This window comes from Miniopterus natalensis, chromosome 17 (genome assembly GCF_054644295.1).
Source record: "Miniopterus natalensis isolate mMinNat1 chromosome 17, mMinNat1.hap1, whole genome shotgun sequence".
Classification (NCBI taxonomy): domain Eukaryota; kingdom Metazoa; phylum Chordata; class Mammalia; order Chiroptera; family Miniopteridae; genus Miniopterus; species Miniopterus natalensis.
This window is the reverse complement of record NC_142097.1, coordinates 43,104,010-43,121,949: the sequence shown is the minus strand read 5'-3', so window position 1 is coordinate 43,121,949 and position 17,940 is coordinate 43,104,010. Positions and strand designations below refer to the sequence as shown.

General features: G+C 51.3%; 1 protein-coding gene across 3 annotated transcripts in view; it reads left to right on the top strand.

Moving 5' to 3' along the window:
- Positions 1–1,720: 1,720 nt before the first annotated feature.
- The window catches only part of UBE2O (ubiquitin conjugating enzyme E2 O), a 37,949-nt gene continuing 21,729 nt past the window's right edge, over positions 1,721–17,940 (top strand). For all 3 annotated transcript variants that reach the window (XM_087826365.1, XM_087826364.1, XM_087826363.1), the window contains exon 1: positions 1,721–2,146. In XM_087826365.1, coding sequence (XP_087682491.1) covers positions 1,736–2,146 — 411 coding nt within the window. In that variant the 5' untranslated portion in view covers positions 1,721–1,735. The remainder of the gene's footprint in view (positions 2,147–17,940) is intronic.

Below are 17,940 nucleotides of genomic sequence, written 5' to 3'. Positions count from 1 at the left end.
GGCAAACTAACCAAATGGAGGTTCAGAAATCTCAGGCCTTTGACACCCATCAATATGGTACATTGTTGTGCACCAGGATTACACACATAAATACAACATGATCCACGTTCTCAAGAGGGGCTCACTAAGGGAGAGACCAGCATTTGAAATCAAGGACTCTTACCTACAACCTAGCAGGTTCCTGGTGTATGTGTGTGCGTGGGGGCAGCCCAGTGTGGCGTGATGCTGCACAAAAGGAGGGCTCGTACATACATCCTCACTCACAGGTGGAAAATCTACGTAAAGCACTTAGTGTCGTACCTGGCATTAAGTTGCCGCTCAATAAATGGAAGCTATTATTAGCCATTACAAGAAGCTGCAGAATAAACATGGCACATCTTCCTGGAGTGCCAATTTCACTCAACGATTAGGGAGGGAAGGACATCCTTTCTATATCATAGCAAACACAGGCATAAGCTGGTGTCGAATGCAAAACTCACTTGGACTTTTGACATCAAAGATTTCGGGCTTGCACTGCTGTCCCTTCAGCCTACTTGCACAACTCCATTCTCCGATAAACACAGGAACTAGAAAAGCTTGGAGTCAGGAGACCTGGGGTCCGATCTGCCTCTGCCAGTCACTACCTTGCAACCTTAGGCACTAAATATAAATACTTTTACATTTTAAAATGGCAGTATGAAGCAGACCATAAGTATAATAATTCTGTCGATCTAGAATTTTAGTGTAGGTGAGGGTGGGAGGGTTGAAATATTAAAATAGTAGTTAAGCTTTATTGAGGGAACTGTATGCCAGGCGCTGTTCTACTTCAGTTAATTCTCTCAGTCGCCTGATGAGACAGGTACTGCCATTATCGCCCCTATTTTACAGATGAGAAAATTAAGGTGAAAAGAAGTTTGTCAACTTGCCTACCTTTATAAGATTAGTAAATGGCAGAGCCAAAAATTAGAAGCTACGACTCCCACTCTTAACTACCTGGCTGTCTTACCTCTTGCCATCCACAATACGCCTCATCTGGATGGATGAGCTCTGAACTCATCTGGATGGATTTAAAGGCAAACCACAGGGGTCACTAGTACCCGCCGATCTTTTCTGATCCTTCTCTGGGCCTCCTTCACCAATGCCTTTCCCAGTCCCTAAGGAGTCATCACCACCTCCCAAGCTTTGCATGGCATTTCCTAATACAACCTACTCTAGACACACTCTATACATACCTATTAAAGCCTTGCTTACAAGCCGACGAGGAGTCGCTTTTTAGCTATTTAATGTGTGCATATGTTTTGTCTCTCCAACCAGATTGTAAACACCTAGAGGACAGGGACTGTCTAGTTCTTTCCGTATCCCTGGGACTGGGCTGGAGACGCCGTGGGAGCTCATTAGCTGTTGTTGACAGCCGCCGCCCCACCTCGGCCACTCCCCCTTTCCTCGGCGACCACTCCACTTCCTCCACCTCGGTCCCCACCCCTTCCCCTCCCCTCCCCCCTTTTCTCCCCTCTGGCCCCGCCCTTCCCTGTGGAGGCCGAGCTTTGCCCTCAGCTCCCCACAGCATCTCCAGCGTCCCCTAGCGACCGGGCGGTAGCTCCTAGCAACCGCATCTCGGTTCCCTGACGACGGCGGCACGTAGGGACACGTCAGCGCGCCGTGGCCCCGCCCCCGGCGCCGGCTGGCCCCGCCTCCCCGTGTCTCGGCCGCCGCCGCCGCCGCCACCGCCGCCGCCGGAGACTCGCGCAGAGCAGTTATGGCGGATCCCGCAGCGCCCGCGCCTGCAGCCCCGGCTCCCCACCCGGCCTCCCCCGCGGCGCCGGGTCCGGACGCAGCCCCGCTCCCGGCCCCGGCGCCGGCGCCCGCCCCGGACTCGGCCTCCGGGCCGTCCTCGGACTCCGGCCCCGAAGCCGGCTCGCAGCGCCTGCTGTTCTCTCACGACCTGGTGTCGGGCCGGTACCGCGGCTCGGTGCACTTTGGACTGGTGCGCCTCATCCACGGCGAGGACTCGGACTCGGAGGGCGAGGAGGACGGCCGCGCGAGCTCGGGCTGCTCCGAGGCGGGGGGCGCGGGCCACGAGGAGGGCCGGGCCAGCCCGCTGCGCCGCGGCTACGTGCGCGTCCAGTGGTACCCGGAGGGCGTCAAGCAGCACGTGAAGGAGACCAAGGTGCGGCGGCGCGGGCGGCGGGCGCGCGCGGGGCGGGGGCGGGGGCGGGGAGGCCGCGGGGCGCCGGGCGCTGCTGCAGAGGGCGCGGCGGGGCACGGGCTCGGCGGAGCGGACGCTCCGGTGCAGAGTCATTGCGCCGGCCCGGGCGGCCCCGCGCCAGGGGCCCTGGAGGCCGTGCCGTGCGGCGGGGGGGCGCGGGGTGGGCCTCGGGGCCCTGTGCGTGGGCCCGCCGGCCTGGGGCACCGCGGGGCTCCGAGGCGCGCGGGGCAGCACCCCGGCGCGGCGCCGCGCCGACCGCGGAGGACCGCGCGCTGCATTGTGTGCGCGCCCGGGCGGGCGGGCGTCGGGCGGCGCGGGGCGGGGCTGCGGGCTTTCCCAAACGGGCGTGCGGGCTGAGCCCGACCGCGGAAAGCCCGCAAGTTGCCTGCGTGGCCCGGCGCCGCATCAGGGCCAAAGACCCCGCGCCCGTTGTTGCCTCACGTTAATTGCTGCGGGGAACTTTGTGAGTAAAATCACTAACCAGAGCCCTGATATTAATAGTACGGGGGAGGGGGATGTGACAGCTGGGCCTGGGATCAAGGACTCCTCTAAGTGCAGCTGGACTCCTTTGGGGAAAAATAATAATAATAATAATATAATAATAATACTTGAGGACCGTGAATGGAGGAGAGCCACTCGTTTTGGAAACCTGCAGGGTTATTTTACTTGACCGGAGGCTGTGAAACAAACATCAAGACTTCCCATAGGGTGTTTCGGGGAGGCTGGCGAATGTTGCAGCTTTACCAAACCTAGGGGTTTTATTATCAGAAACCTGAAACCTTGAAGCGAGGTTGGTTTGGTGGCTCTTCGAGTCTTGTTTTCCTGAGTGTGAGTCCCTATCAGTGATTCACACCCACAGGCCACCCTGTATCTTTCACCCCTTCTTCATGCCCTCCTCCTTCTCCTCCTGCCAGTTTGGGAAAACATTGCTAAGCAAGAATCGGGTCTGGGTTGTTTTCGCTGCCTGGGACTGGGAGGTCTGATCTCAGGGGAGGGCACTTTAGAAGTTAATCTGGGTTTCTCGCACACTGGGAGACAAAGGGGACGGGAATAGGGCTCTATGCCACATTGCAGAGGGGGGTCTGATGAGGGCCAGGGCAGCGGAAATGCCCCGTGCCTAGCGAAGGCCTGTGATCCACTTCCTAGTGGCAGAAGTGACTGCTGACACCAGCAGGTCTTTTTTCCGCCCTCCCCAGTGCGCATGCACCCACGGACACAGAAATCCACACATGGGACCCCGGCTTCCCCTCAGAGACATGCAAATCAGTTGCTAGCTTCTCTGACTCGGAGAGAGAATGGTAAGTTCATGTGTAAAAGTACATGGAAAATAATTACTTTTTGCAGCAGAGTACTTGTTAAAAATCACCACCAGGATTGTTTTGTCGGGAAGAGATTTTTGCTCTATGTGCTGTTGGTGCAGCATCTTACTACCAAAGGGTTGCCAGTGTCTTCCCGTGGACTTTTAAAAAAGAAATGTTTTGCCCTGACCATCTTCCGTGGAGGTTTGGAGGTTTGTGACTTCTGAAATGCACCTCATTTTGGCTCCTGCCCTGGGGCTCAGGGAAGCAGGCCCAGCTCACTACCCCATGTTTATCAGTTGCTCCTGTTGGTCTTGATTTTGGTGGTTAACTTTGTTTACAGTTATTTTCCCTCTGCCTTCCCCCCACCTTGTGTAGTTACACAGAGTTTGACTTAAAATACCAGTTTTGGAACTAAACAGAAAATAACTTTGAGGCACCAGCTTGAAGCTGCCCTCTTGTGACTTGCATCGAATTGGTTGAAGTCCTTGGTGACTGCAGTGGTGGTGTTTTCTCTTGCCATTGTAGTTTCTGCGTCTTCTGGGCTTAGCCAAAGCAAAGGGGCGGAGGAATTCTAGGAAGTGGTGGCACTTAGCGCCCATTTACGGATGGCAGGACCCAGTTCTTCCTTTAAGACTTGAGAATAGGTTTGTGTGGGGAGGAAATTTGTACCTGATAGGTAGCTCTCTGTTACCAGGAGCCATAGGCACAGATGGCCCTGGTCTGCTGAATGTGACTCTTGCCACTGACTAGGGTGGTAGGGTGGGTCCTTGCCTGCAGCACTGTGGTTTAGGAAGATTTTTCTTCTCACCTCCCATTCCGTATAAATCCATCCACGTCGCAGCGTGCTGTGCAGGAAAGACCACAAGGCCAAGGCAGAACATGCAGGTTCTGATGTCTCCCCCATCGCTAATGTGGTTGTGAGATTTGAGAACCCAGTTATTGGTAGAGTAATGTAGGGACAGCCTTGGGAAACATTTCTTTGTGTCTTTTTAATGTGGAGTATTTTTGGAGTTTTCATGTTAACTTGGTGGGCAATGAGTAGAGGCTTAATATTAGTCTCTTAATTTCTTTTAACTTTTTCAAAAATCCTCACTGGAGAACATGCTTAGAGAGAGGAAGGGAGAGAGAGAAACATTGATCAGTTGCCTTCCGTATGCTTCCCGACTGGGAATCAAACCTGCAACCCAGGTATATGCCCTGACTGGGAATTGTATCGGCGACCTTTAGGTGTATTGTATGGGATGGCACTCAACCAACTGAGCCACTCTGGCCTGGCTTTTTTAACTTTTTGTTGAACAAATTTCAAAAAGAGAGGTGAAGAGGCTGGCCTACGAGTCTTAACCCCTCCTGACCACTTCCATAAATTTAACCAACAGAAATAAAATACATAGTTTTTCCTTGAAACTGCAGAATTTATGGTCCAGTTCCTGAGGCTCTAGCAGCCAAGGGTAAGCCTGTGGAGGACCTGAAAGAAGCCTCAGCTTCTCCGGACCCCTCAGCGTGGTAGCTGATTTATCCGGTGGAAACTTGTCCCATTTGGCCACAGACCCTACTTTGCCGAGACTTGCTCCTCTCCATTGGTGGTCATCCCTTGAGTAAAGTTTCTTTCTTTTTTTTTAAAAAATATATTTTTATTGATTTCAGAGAGAGCAAGGGAGAGGGAGGGAGAAACATCAATGATGAGAGAGTCATTGATCCACTGCCTCCTGCACGCCCCCTGCTGGGGATCGAGCCCACAACCCAGGTATGTGCCCTGACCTGGAATCCAACCGTGATCTCCTGGATCTTAGGTTGATGCTCAACCGCTGAGCCACGCCGGCTGGACTTGAGTAAAGTCTCTGAAAAAGCCAAAGCCTACAGCCTCTTTGCCTTCTTGAGCACTGGCTGGCCTGGTGGCCTTCACCTGTCGTGGTTGGGCAGAGCGGCCCCGTCCCCGTGGGGAGGAGAGCAGACTGCGTGGGTCAGTCCAGGCTTGGGGCTTCCTGTTCACGCTTTAGTTCCCCCCTCTCGTGTGCTCTTTTGCTTTAAGTTGCCACAACATGTAGTGTCTCAGCTGGTTTGAGATTTAATGTCTCTAAATTAAAGCTGAGCCTGCAGTCACCCTGCTTTTTGTGAGGCTGTGTGTGTGTATGTGTGTAAAACATCTCTGATGACAGGTCCCTCAGGAATTGGCTTTTTGATTTATTTTTGGCTCCTCTTGAGGCCAGCATTCCCTTGGGGAAAGCTATTTAGGTGTAGCATCATAGCCTGTGAAGTTTGCTGCCTCACCTGGCCGAGTGCTGGACCCATTAACAGCAATTGCTCTTAATGAAATAATAGGGAGAAGTTATGTAAGGTTACCCAAGATGCAGGACTGAGTTCACCTATCGCATCTTACTCAGATAAGATCACAGCGCTTATAGGCGCTTAGGGCTGTTCAGGGATTTTATTCTTTGTCCTTTGGTTTCCCCTCTAGCTCCTGGGACTCGATGCTTTCAAAGTGCCTCTGTCTAGCTTGTTGCCTGACTCAAGGGCACTTTCATCAGATGAGGGGCGTGTGTTTGTGTCCTGTGATTGGAAGTCAAAACCCTTGGGTGCTCCTCCTGGCTGTCACCTACTCTGAATGACCTTGGCCTACTCACTGCCTCATTTCTCTCTGCAATAAAATACGAGGTCTATCTTTCTAGTCCCTGAAGCAAGCCTGCTCAGGTAGAATAACCAGAAGTGTAGGTGGGTGGTGCCTGGGGCGGCCACTTGGCTACTAGCAGACACCACCCTGATGTCTGTCCATCAGACAGAACCAGCCCTGTCCCTTCAGGAGACCACGGCCATGTGTCCCAGGGTGGTCCCTCCCCAAAGAGATACCAGCTCCTAACCGATGGCATTGTTGCTTGTGAGCTGGTGGATTACAGACTTGGGTTCTTTGTTCCGCCTTTTCTGTAAATGCTCATGAACTCCACTCCTCTGTTACTTCATGAGAAATGCAGTAATGCACATTTAAAGCAACACCTGCTAAAGCCCACCGACCTCCAGGAGGGGATGCAGTGGATACATAAGTATGCGTATTTTCCAGAATCTGGAAGGTATCTTCCGAAATTCCCAAAAGACAGGTAACGAGATTGTGAATTAAGGATGGCAGAGTATTGCTTTTGTATTTTAAGATAATAATGACATGCATTAGTGTTACTGTGTGCCGGGCGCTCTAGTGCTTTATGCGTGTTGCTCAGGACCCACAGCAACCCTGTGAGTTAGGTACTATTACTGTCCTCATGCTCCAGGGGAGGAAACGGAGGAACAGAGAGGCTAAGTAACTTCTCCAGTGTCACACTGCTGATAAGTGGAGTAGCCTGAATACAGATAGAAGTCAATATAGTTTTTCCTCACCTGACGATGTTTAAGTTCAGGATTTATAAATCATTACAGGGTCTGAAAACCCTGGTCACAAACCCTGTGGTTGGCACGAATCATCCCGTCGTTCAGGCTTGGAAATCTTAGTGGAGTAGGAGTCACCCAGGTGAGGAGAGAGGAGGGAGCAGGGTGCTGGGGTGGGTGGAGGGCGTACCAGTGGCCAGAGGGAGGGAGGTCACGGCTGTGCAGCCGTGTGGGAGACGCTGTATTTGCGCCCGAGGTGTGCTACTTACTGTTCTACAGTGTCCATTCCCTGGCCCCTCAGCCGTGTTCAAATTAACTGTCCAAAAATACACTTTATTTCTGGAGAACTTTAAGTGACCCTGGATGTTGAATGAAAGCAACCTCTGTGAGTCTGATTCGTCCCAACACTGGTTTATCCCACCTCCACCTCCTGGAGCAGATCAGGTCCCAGGAATCGGCTTTTCTATGTTGTTGTGGAAATGCCCAGGGCTAGGAAATCCACCTCGACTTCCTGGCTCCGAAGGCGTCCTGACCCCTCTCTGGCGGCTGTCGCCCTCCTGCCGGGAATGCTGAGTCATGAGACAGGTTCAGGAGGACTCGTTGGAGAGAGGCCGAGTCCTGCTCAGCTCAGCTCCTTTCCCCTCAGCTGCCCCAGCTGGACCGCATGTGCTCTCCACCTATTCTTGCTGTTGGACGCGAAGGGTCGTTCTGCACCCCCACCCCTTCTTCACTGTTATCCCTGCTTTTCTCTTTTTCACTTTTCTGTTCTATCAAGAGGAACTTTTTCTTACTACTTTATTTTACCCGTAGGCCTCATGGGATGTAGTGGGGCCTCTGGCGCTGTGGTTGGAGTGTGTGATGTGAGTTGCCATCATAGTGCCCTGGGCCCATGATTGGTGTCGGCTACGCCTGTAGTCCCCTCAGTCGGACTTCGGGCAATTTCTGTGATGAGTGGGTTCTCTGTTAAAGAGCTGTCCTGTACTTTTAACCCGAGAGGGCGTGGTCTGTGCTCCAGCTGGGATTGATAGAAGCGTTCAAAGTTTCTCTGCCCAGAGATTAGCCTGATTCTGGATGGGGGTGGGAACCATGGTGCTAATTTTAACGGATCCTCAAAGGGGGGGAAATGACAATCAGGACCCTGCACGGATAAAGTGCTTTTCCATTTACAAGATGCTGTCCCTTGTATTTACTAGGAGTTTGCTGTTTTAACTGTAGCTCCTCCTCGAGGCTCCCAAGCAGGTCGCAGTTTTAATGCTGCCGCATCCACATTTGCAGCTTACTGAGCGGGAAAGCATGTTGCAAACTGCTGCTTTCCGACGTGTCCACCAGCCAGCCTCAGGGGGCTCTGTTAGGAGCTACCTGACATATGTGTGGTTACCGACGGGGGAGCAAAATGCTTACTGAAATGTTTTGTAGTTCAGCATAAGACTGAGCCACGTTAATGGATAACCCTGTGGATTTATCCCCTGCGAGTCTGTGTGCCCTTGCCGCGCTCCTCTGTGCTCTGTGCCGGATGGAGGGCTTCGAGTCCTGGGTGGGCCTCTTGGTCACTGTCTCCCGTGGGTTTCCCATGTCCTTCGGAGGCAGGGTTGATGTGCGCGTTTTTATGATTTAGCCATTGAGGTAAATGACATACGACCGTTCAGAAGCATTCAGTTAGGCAGCAAGTGCTTTAAGGAATATCCTTTTTGGGTTAAATCTTGCTGAATATCTGGCTGAGGGGTTTTTCGTTTGTTTGCATATTTTGAGAGACCAAAACAAATTAAATTTTCCGCAGCTCGAAGGACTAGGACACCAGGTCACTTTCGGTTTCAGGTAGTAGCATAGCTGTGTCTGGCGAAGACTCATTTTAGTGACCACAGTTCAGATGCTGAGTGGTGCTAAAGCGGGGGAGGCAGGCAGCCAGTCCCCTGGAACAATGAAATGAAAACCCCAGCTCACAGCGGTCTTAGAAAAGCGTTGTCTTCATTTGCATCCTGCAAGTGAGAGCTGCTCTTTTGTGTGTGTGGCTCGGGCTCCGGCTCCGGGAGGCTTGTCCCCCTCGCTTCAGTTTTGGTCCTTTCTGTGGGAGATGCTGCAGGGAGGAAGGCTGCGAGGCCGTCAGCAGGGGTGTGTCCTCGGGACTCGACTTGCTCGCCCCCTTGAGCGTATGCGGACGGGAAGGACTACGGGCGCGCATTTGTGATCTTGTGCGGCTTCCGGGAACACCAGGACCTGACATGCTCCGTGCTGGAAGCAGCCCCGCATTCGTCTGCTCGGCTGTTTAATTGCTTCAGGGAGGCTGAGGGCCCTGAAGGCTGATGATACCATCTTCAAGCCACAGAAGAGCGAAGGAGGCTCCCAGCAGCCTGCTGGTGGGAAGGGATGTCTGCCTCCACGTCCTCGTGACCTGTGCGTCCCGTCTGGCCCCTCGCACCTCTGGGTATGAGACGGCTCTCCACAAGGTCACAGCCGACGTGAACGCCTGGTTGCTGCGTTCACCAACTTTCCCTCGGCCCTGTCCCTTTGACCCATCAGCCTGGTTAATGTGGTTGATTCTCTCGTAGGGGAAACCTTCGTTGGGTTCCATGGACCAGGCTGCACTGGATTTTTCTCTGTTGCCTTTCGTCTTTTCCCTCCTGCCCTGTCTGTGAGGCTTTTCTAGAGGTCCGAGCCCCCCCCTCCTGGCTGTGCTTCAGTGCGCTGGTCCACTCCAGCAGCCGTGGCGGTACCTGCATTTAGCGACCCCCACACCTCCGTCGCGTTCCCAGCGCTTAGTGGAGAGCTCCATCCTGTCCCCCAGCACCTCAGACTTTGTGGTGTAAGATCAAGGGGAGTAATGACTCTCCCATCTCCAAGTCTGTGGAACTTAAAAATTTTTTTTTTTTACCTAACTTGATTGTGAGAAATTGTCAAACATAGAGAAATGTTGAAAGACTGCCAGCGATTACTAATTACCAACCATCAGGAGTCAGCAGTTGACATTCTGCTGTGCTTGCTCTGTGTGTGAGTGTACGGAAGGGTAGTCTCTCCTGACACTCAGCTCTGCACACACAAGCTGCGTCTTCTAAAATCAGAACACTTGCCATCATATAAAAATTGACCCCCTTGGGCCCCCCGTGTAATATTTTTTCTTTAAAGAAAATTATTTTTTGCCCTGGCCGGGTGACTCAGTTGGGGAGTCATAGACCAAAACACGGCGGGTTCTGTCCTCGGTCAGGGCACGTACTGGAGGCAACCAATCGGTGTTTCTCTCTCACATCGTTGTTTCTCTCTCTCTCTCTCTCTCTCTCTGTCTCATCATTAAAAATATATCCTCAGGTGAGGATTAAAAATAAATAACTGAATAAATAAAATGAAAATTGTGGTAAAATACATATAACATGAAATTTACGACCTTAACTCTTTCAAGTGTTCAGTCGTGGTAGATACATCCGTCACATGCAGCCATCACCAGCGCCCGCCTCCATGGCTCTTTCCTCCTACAAAACTGAAACTGTACCCACTGAGCAGTAGCCACCCCTCCCGTGCTCCCTCACCCAGGCCCTGGCACCCACCCTTCTGCTCTCTCTGATTTTGAGTACTCGAGGCACCTCGGGGAGGTGGAAGCGCGCAGCATGCCTCTTTATGACTGGCTTACTTCACGTCATGTCCTCGGGCCTCACCCATGTTATAGCTGTGTCAGAATTTCCTCCCTTCTGAGGGCTGAGTAATACTCTGTTGTGTGGATATACTAATTTTTGCTTCTCCAGTCATCTGTCAGTGGACACAAGTTGCTCTGTGTTTGGCGATTGTGCATTGTGCTCCTATCACCGTGGTGTACAAATACCTCTTCAAGCTCTTGCTATGAATGCTTTTGGGTCTGTACCCAGAAGTGGAATTGCTGGATCCTATGGTGGTTCTATTTTTATATTTTTGTAGAACTGCCACAGTTTTCCACAGCAGCGGCACCATTTTGCATTCCCACCAACAGTGCACAAGGGTTCCATCTTCTCCACACCCTCGTCAACATTTGTTATTTTGTTTTTTTGATAGTAGCCATCCTGATGGGTGTGAGGTGGTGTCTCGTTGTGGTTTTGATTTGCATTTCCCCAGTGATGAGTGATGTTGGACATCTTTTCACATGCTTGTTGGTCGCTTGTTTCTCTTTGGAGAAATGGCTATTTAACTGCTTCGCCTGTTTTTGAATTGAGTTGTGTTTTTGGTTGTTGAATTTTAGGAATTCCCTGTGTATTTTGGATATTCATTCCTTATCAGATACATGATTCACAAATATTGTCTTCCATTTTGTGGATTTCCTTTATGTGCTGTTGGTAGTGTCTTTTGACGCATAATATTTTTAAATTTTCATGAAGTCCAGTTTGTCTCTTTCTTTCTTTCAATGGGTGCCTTTGGTGTCAGGCCTGTAATGTAATTTGACGTCAAATCAGATTGTTTAGAATGCCTGTTACATCCTGTGTTTTCTTTCTACAGCCTTGGTTCGCTCTCCGACTGCCTCTGCCTTGTGCCCGGGCAGGTCTCTCCTGGCCTCCCTGCCTCTAGCCCCTCCTCCAGCCTGGCGTGGAGCATGCAGGCTGACCTCCCAAATGACAGCCTGGCTTGTGTCAGGACCCAGCCTCTTGCCATGCCTTAGTTTGGCATTCAGGGCTCCTCGCCTATGTTTCCTGCTTACCTCCTGCCTCTTCAAGTTGACTCCAACTAATCTGTTTCCCCCATTCAGGGGTGCAGCTCCCTGCCTGTAACACCCCACCGCACTTAGATGATGATCTGGGATTCTCTCACCCCGAATTGGAAGCTTCTTGAAAACAAAGTTCTCTGTAAAAGCTTATGTTTCCTATGGCTCCCATGCAGGGTCGTGGGAGGCATCTCAGGGAGTGACCAGCCCTCTCCTGCTCACTCACCTACACAGCCTTTTCCCAGATGCTCTGTGGTCCATGCTGGAGTGTGCAGGCCCCTTGCCAGCTGGCACTTCCCCCCCTTTAGGGTACTAGGTGGGTTAACACATAATTTATGGCCCAAGCTGGGCTCTTTTGAGAGCACTGAGTAATCACTCAGGACTGGGACATGTGGGCATCCTAACACTAAGAAGAGCAGATTAATCAAAATACACCATATTGCAGTTTACTGTTTTAGCAACTTATCTCCCAAAGCTCCCCAGGCAGAGTGCAAGCTCGCTGGGCTGGGCTAGAGCTAGCTAGCCAGGGCTTTGGCCCCCATGGTCCAAATGCCATTGTCTCAAGTGTTAATATGCAGCAGGAACTGAGACTGTTCCTGACCATGGGCTCCCCAGGACCATGGGCTGGAATGAGAGTTGGGAGGCCGCGTCTCGAGAAGCCAATGGAAAGTGTCTCTAGTTGTCACCACCCAGCTCTCCTTCAGGTCCTTGGCACTGTGGCTCTGAGTGGCCTGGGAAAAGCACCAGTTTCACATTCAGGAGCCGCCAGAGTTCCAGCACCTGTAGTAATTATAAAACCTTGGTGGGAGCCGGGCCCGTGCGGTTCAGTGGTTAAGCGTCAACCTTTGAACCAGGAGATCACAGTTTGATTCCTGGTCAGGGCACATGCCTGGGTTTCGGGCTCGATCCCCAGTAGGGGGTGTGCAGGAGGCAGCTGATCAGTAACTCTCAGCATTGATGTTTCTGTCTCTCTCTCCCTTCCTCTCTAAAGTCAATAAAAATCATACTTTAAAAAACAAACCTCGGTGGGAGCTTCCCTCTCTGAGCTTTAGTTTATTAGTAAATGGGCTAATGGGCTGTCATGAGGAGCAGCTGTCCTGTCTCAGCTGAAAGCACTTGGCAGATCTATGTTCACATGTGTGAGTTTCCTGTCCTCACCGTAGGAGATGGCTGAGTTTTTAGTACGAGGCGCCTCTGTTGGACCGAGAATGCCAAATCTGTTACAGGTGAGCCTGGAACACAGCTCGGGTCTGTGCTCTGCCTGCAGCAGGGCTCTGGAGGACCCTAGAGAGCCCAGCCCGGAGTCATAGTGGTCAGTGCCAGGCCTGTTACTCTGGAGAAGTCAGGCACCGGCTATTAAAGTGTTAGGGGGTGCATGGGGGGAGAGATGGATAAACGAAATCTAGACTAACGTGTTATAAAGGCAGATGTGTGTGGGATCACCTGGGGCCCTTATTCATGTCGATTCTAGTCTATGTGGCTCCTGTGCTCCCTTGTGCTGGCCCTCCTGGGTGGGACCACCTTTGAATTGGTCTTTCTAAAACCCTGTTGATGTCAGTAGGTTCAGTTTTTATACACCCCCCCCCAAGTTTTAAATAAACAGCTGTCAGAGATTGTCAAAATATGGACCCCAGTAGGAGGAGGGGAAAGTGGTTAAGTGGCCCTAGGAACCAGGCAGTGCTTTCAGATCATAGTGTTAGAAAGACCTGCTCCCCACCATTGCCTACCGACCAGTATTGCAACACAGTCACTGCGGAGATGTTGCATTGCATTTAATCCCTTTTTAGGATGCAAATATGATAGTTGTTATAATACAACCAGTCCAAGAGCAAAATGACTGGAATTACTGTGTTTATCCTGCCAGTATCAATCGGTGAAACCATGCTTTACTTCCATCACCTTACTCTTTCCCTATAGTGACCTGTGTCCCCATTTTATTTTATATGTTTTTTAAATTGATTTTAGAGAGAGAGGAAGGGAGAGGGGGAGAGAGATCGAAACAGCGATGAGAGAGAAACATCAACATTGATCAGCTGACTCCTGCATGTCCCCTGCTGGGGATCTATCCTGCAACCCAAGCATGTGCCCTGACTGGGAATTGAACCAGTGACCTCTTGGTGCATGGGATGACACTCAACCACTGAGCCACACCAGCTGGGCCAGTGTCCCCATTTTAGAGAGGGAGAGACTAAAGCCAAGAGGAGTCCTATAACTCATCCAAGGTCACACAGCTATTGGGGGCAGAACCAGATGTCCGCTGCAGAGCAAGGCTCTCTCCACTGTGGCCCCTGCAGCAGGTCCAACCAGCTACATTTGTTTCCAAGTTTTCCGGTTTCAATAATGTAAATAATACCTTACACTTGATACTTTTTACTATCTTTGTCTACATCTTCAAGTTTCTTAGGATACATTCCTAAATGGAATTATTTGGTCAAGGGGTAAAAAGAATACATTTTTAAGACTTTTTTCCCTAAATATATTTTTATTATATTTTTATTGATTTCAGAAAGAAAAAGGGAGAGGGAGGGGGAGAAAGATAGAAACATCAACGGTGAGAGTCACCTGCATGTCCCCTGCAGGGGATCGAGCTGCAGTCCGGGCATGTGCCCTGACCAGGAATCGAACCTCGAATCTTCTGGATCCTAGGTCAATGCTCAACTGCTGAGCCATGCCAGCTGGGCATTGTTAAGACTTTTGATTCATTTTACCAACTGTCATCCCCAAAAGTGGTACCTGCTTACACTTCCATCTCAGAACACGTTTTCCCAGCATGATGGTGAGATTGTTGAGTGGCTTGGGCAGGAGTCCCCAGCTTATTGGCAGCTTCTGGAGGACTGGACTCAGGTCAGCTGACTGGACGTTTCTTTGACTACTATGCTATCGCCAAGGAGAAGCCCTTCTTGTGCCAGGGGGTGTCCCTGCCCATTGTGCCTGCAGCTTAGGGTACACACTCCCTGAGCAGAGGGCCAAACTGGGGTGTTGAGTAAGCCAGAGAGGTAGGAGGTGGCTCAGGTCTGGGGCTTAGAGTCGGCACGCAGACCTGCAGTGACTCAGTGTCCACAACTAGACAGGTAGACAGACTCTCGTACAGTTGTTGGGAATTGGGTGGGATCACCTTTGACCACTAACCGAGGAGTAACTTATCTCTGCTTGGGTTTCCCCATCACATTTGGAAGTAAACAGTGTAGATATGGTCGCAGGTTTAGGGGGAAATGTTGATTAGCCTGACTTTAAACCTAAATCTTAATCCCTTTGTTTGTACCTCTGTATATTTAAATAGGTAATATATGCAGATGACACAACATTCAAAAGGTTTAAGAGAGCGTGTAGCGAGGTGTTTGTCTCCTTCCTACCATTTCCACTCCCCAGAGGCCGCCACTGTGACGAGACGTGTGCTCTGCTCTGCATATTCTGGCACGTGTGTGTGTCCACAGAAGGACCCCGTGGGCTCTCTGAGTAGAAGCAGAGGGTGTTAGTGGGGCCGATTTTAGTTTTCTCGTGATTTAGTTACACTTGAGACAGGTCTGGGGTTTGACTTGAAAAATAAAATCTGGTTTCACTATGGTTCAGGAGATACAGCTAAGAAAACGTCCTACTCAGTACCATGGGGCCAGGCTGTCACTAATTGCAGCTTAACCCGACTGGCCTTAAAAAACGAAGCAATCAGCTTTATTGGGATATAACTCACTTACCATAATGTTCACCCGTTTGCAGTGTGCAGTTAACGTGGTTTCTAGTATATTCAAAGATGTGTGTGCCCGTCATCAGTATCTGGGCTAACATCACCCCGAAGAAACCCTACCCATTAGCCACTCCGCGTTCCCCCTCCTGTCCCCTGCCGCCCACTTCCTGTCCCCAGGGGTCTGCCTGTCCTGGACTTTCCCTGTAGATTAAAGTGTGACCGTGTGGCCTTTGTGCCTGGCCTTTTTATGGAGCACGTTTTCAAGTCCCCTCACCTCGTAGCAGCATCAGTCCTCTGTTCCTTTTCATGGCCGGGAAATACCCCACGGCAGGGATGCCGCAGTTTGTCCGTCGTGAGGCGATGGACGTGGGTTGGTTCCATGTTGGGGCAGTTCTGAACAGTGCTGCTGTGAGCGTTCGTGTGCAGGTTCCCGCGTGGACACATCTTTTCCGTTCTCCTGGGCGTCGTTCCCAGGAGTGGACTTGCCAGGGGATGGGTGGCTCTGCTAGCCTTCCGAGCAAGTGCCAGGCTGCTGTCCAGAGCGGCCGCACCGTCTTCCTTCCCACCAGCAGCGTGCGGGGCTCCTCTCTCCATGTCCGCCCGACACTGGTTGGTGTCAGTTCTTGATTGTAGCCATCCTGGTGGGTGTGAGGTGGCATCACGCCGATTGTATGAGGTGTGCTTCCCCAGTGACCAGTGATGCCGAGCTTCTTGTTCAGGGGCTCATTAGCCACTTGTAGATGTTCTTTCGAGAAATGTCTGTTCAGAGAAATCCTCTACCTGTTTTTAATGGGGTTACTTGCTGGCTTGCCTCTTAGACCCTGCACTGGGGGTCTTCTCTCCACCCCCCCGGGAGTCTGGCAGGTGGCGCCACCTTCTATGGTGGGTGCCCATGTGCGCCACTGGATCGGAGCCAGGTGTCTTGGATTGTGTTGGGATTTAACCTCCCTCCTATTTAAATATGCTTTAGGGCTTTAAGTTAAATCTCTCCAGGAATAGAGTTCTAGTTGTACGCCTGGAGCTCCACAGCTGCTCTGGCGTAGACAGGGCTTCTCGGACAGCGGGCGGCGCGAGCGTTCCGATGTTTACCAGCCGCGTGAACCGTACGTAGTGCGCCGGCTCCAGTGTAAGTTTCTCAGAGGCAGAGCCTGTGCCACCTACTTTCCTGGTCGTCTGGACGGTAATCTCTCTCCTGCAGGAGGAAGTGCTTGCTGATTGACATGAGTGTACTTTGGTAATTGGTTGTTTCTGCAGCCGTTTGGTAGGTTCAAGGCATGGCGATGCTGAGACAGCGAGGGGATGCCTGTGAGGGCTGGTGACCAGGCCCGCAGCTTCTGGAGCGCATCCCGACGACTGTGGCTGCACAGAGCCTTCTTCCTAAGCAGGGTGCTGTCTGCTGAGGGCCCGTGTGCTATTTATATTGTGACTTTCTCAGCGATTGTTTTTAGTTTAGCATTTAGGAATCTGATTTAATTTTGTAAGTGTGTAAAGTGTTGCTCGCCCACACTCGCCACGTGACACTGGCATGTCTTCCTCCCAGAGCCCTGCCTGGTCCTGGATCAGTTCCAACTGTCATGGCTCAGTCACGGCAGCTGATGGGATTCAGAGTGCCTTTGACACTGGAAACCAGCGCCTTTTGCAGGAGCGGATAGGTAGCCCTTTCCGATGATGGGGAGTTTCTGGCGGAGCCGTTTCAGCTCTCAGAACAGCAGAGCTTGAGGTGCAAGATGAACTGGTCTCAAAATGAAGTGGCTGGATGTTGAAACTAAGGAATTCTAAGTTTTTGAATTTGTGATTTCTTGTTTTTTGTTGACTTAATGTTGTCTCTCCATCTTCAAATGGGTCCCATGGTTGTAGGTAAGTGCTGTGCAAAATTAGGCTCAGAGCTCCCTGGCTGGCGTACTTCAGGGAAGTCTGGTAGGTTGAATGGGTTCACTTCTCCCACTTTCTCCAGAAACCCTGCTAAAATGACAGTGAACTATTTAAAGTTTGAAGCCATGAGGACAAAGATGGGAGAAAAGACAACCAGACAAAAGATGTCAAGTTCAGAAGATGGGAAATGAGTGAAGACGGCACAGCGCAGAGTGGAGCAGTGTTGGTGTTGCAGGGAGACCTGGGAGAAGCTGTAGCAATAGCAAGCCTCAGGAGTTGGAGCACCAGTGTCGCTCAAGGCGGGAGTGAGGTTTGGGCCTAAAGACAGGGGGATTAGTAACAAAGACAGGGGGATTAGTTGAGAGTCTGTATAGGGAGAAATTAAACTCTCCAAGCTACCTCTCATTTTTGCAAACCAGAAAATAAGCATCCCCTCTGCCCACGAGAGTGCAGAGGTTTGTGCTGCAGAGAAATCAAACCAGAGACTCCAGATTGAAGTGGCTCAGGCGTGGCAAAGGGCAGTGCAGCACTGAGCTGAAGGAGGGATTACGAATGCCTGTGCTCTAAAGGGGAGTCCCGGCCATGTCCCCTGCCTGCTTCCAGAGAGGTGAGGCACGAGGCACAGGGTTGGAGGAGTCCTCTCTGGAAAAAACGAGTAGTGTTGGAGACACACCTGCAGCTGCTGGCATTGGACAGCCCCTCAGAGCCGGAGCTAGTGGACCCTTCACAGCCCAAAGCCTCGCTGTGTTCACAAAGCTTCTATCATTGCCTTTTTTTTTTTTTTTTAAATAATTGTAGATTCACAGGAAATTGCGAAAATGGTATGGAGTTGTCCCCTGTGCCCTTCAGAGAAATAAGCCAGTGTTTTGTCAATGAAGTAAAACAGGATGCTCTA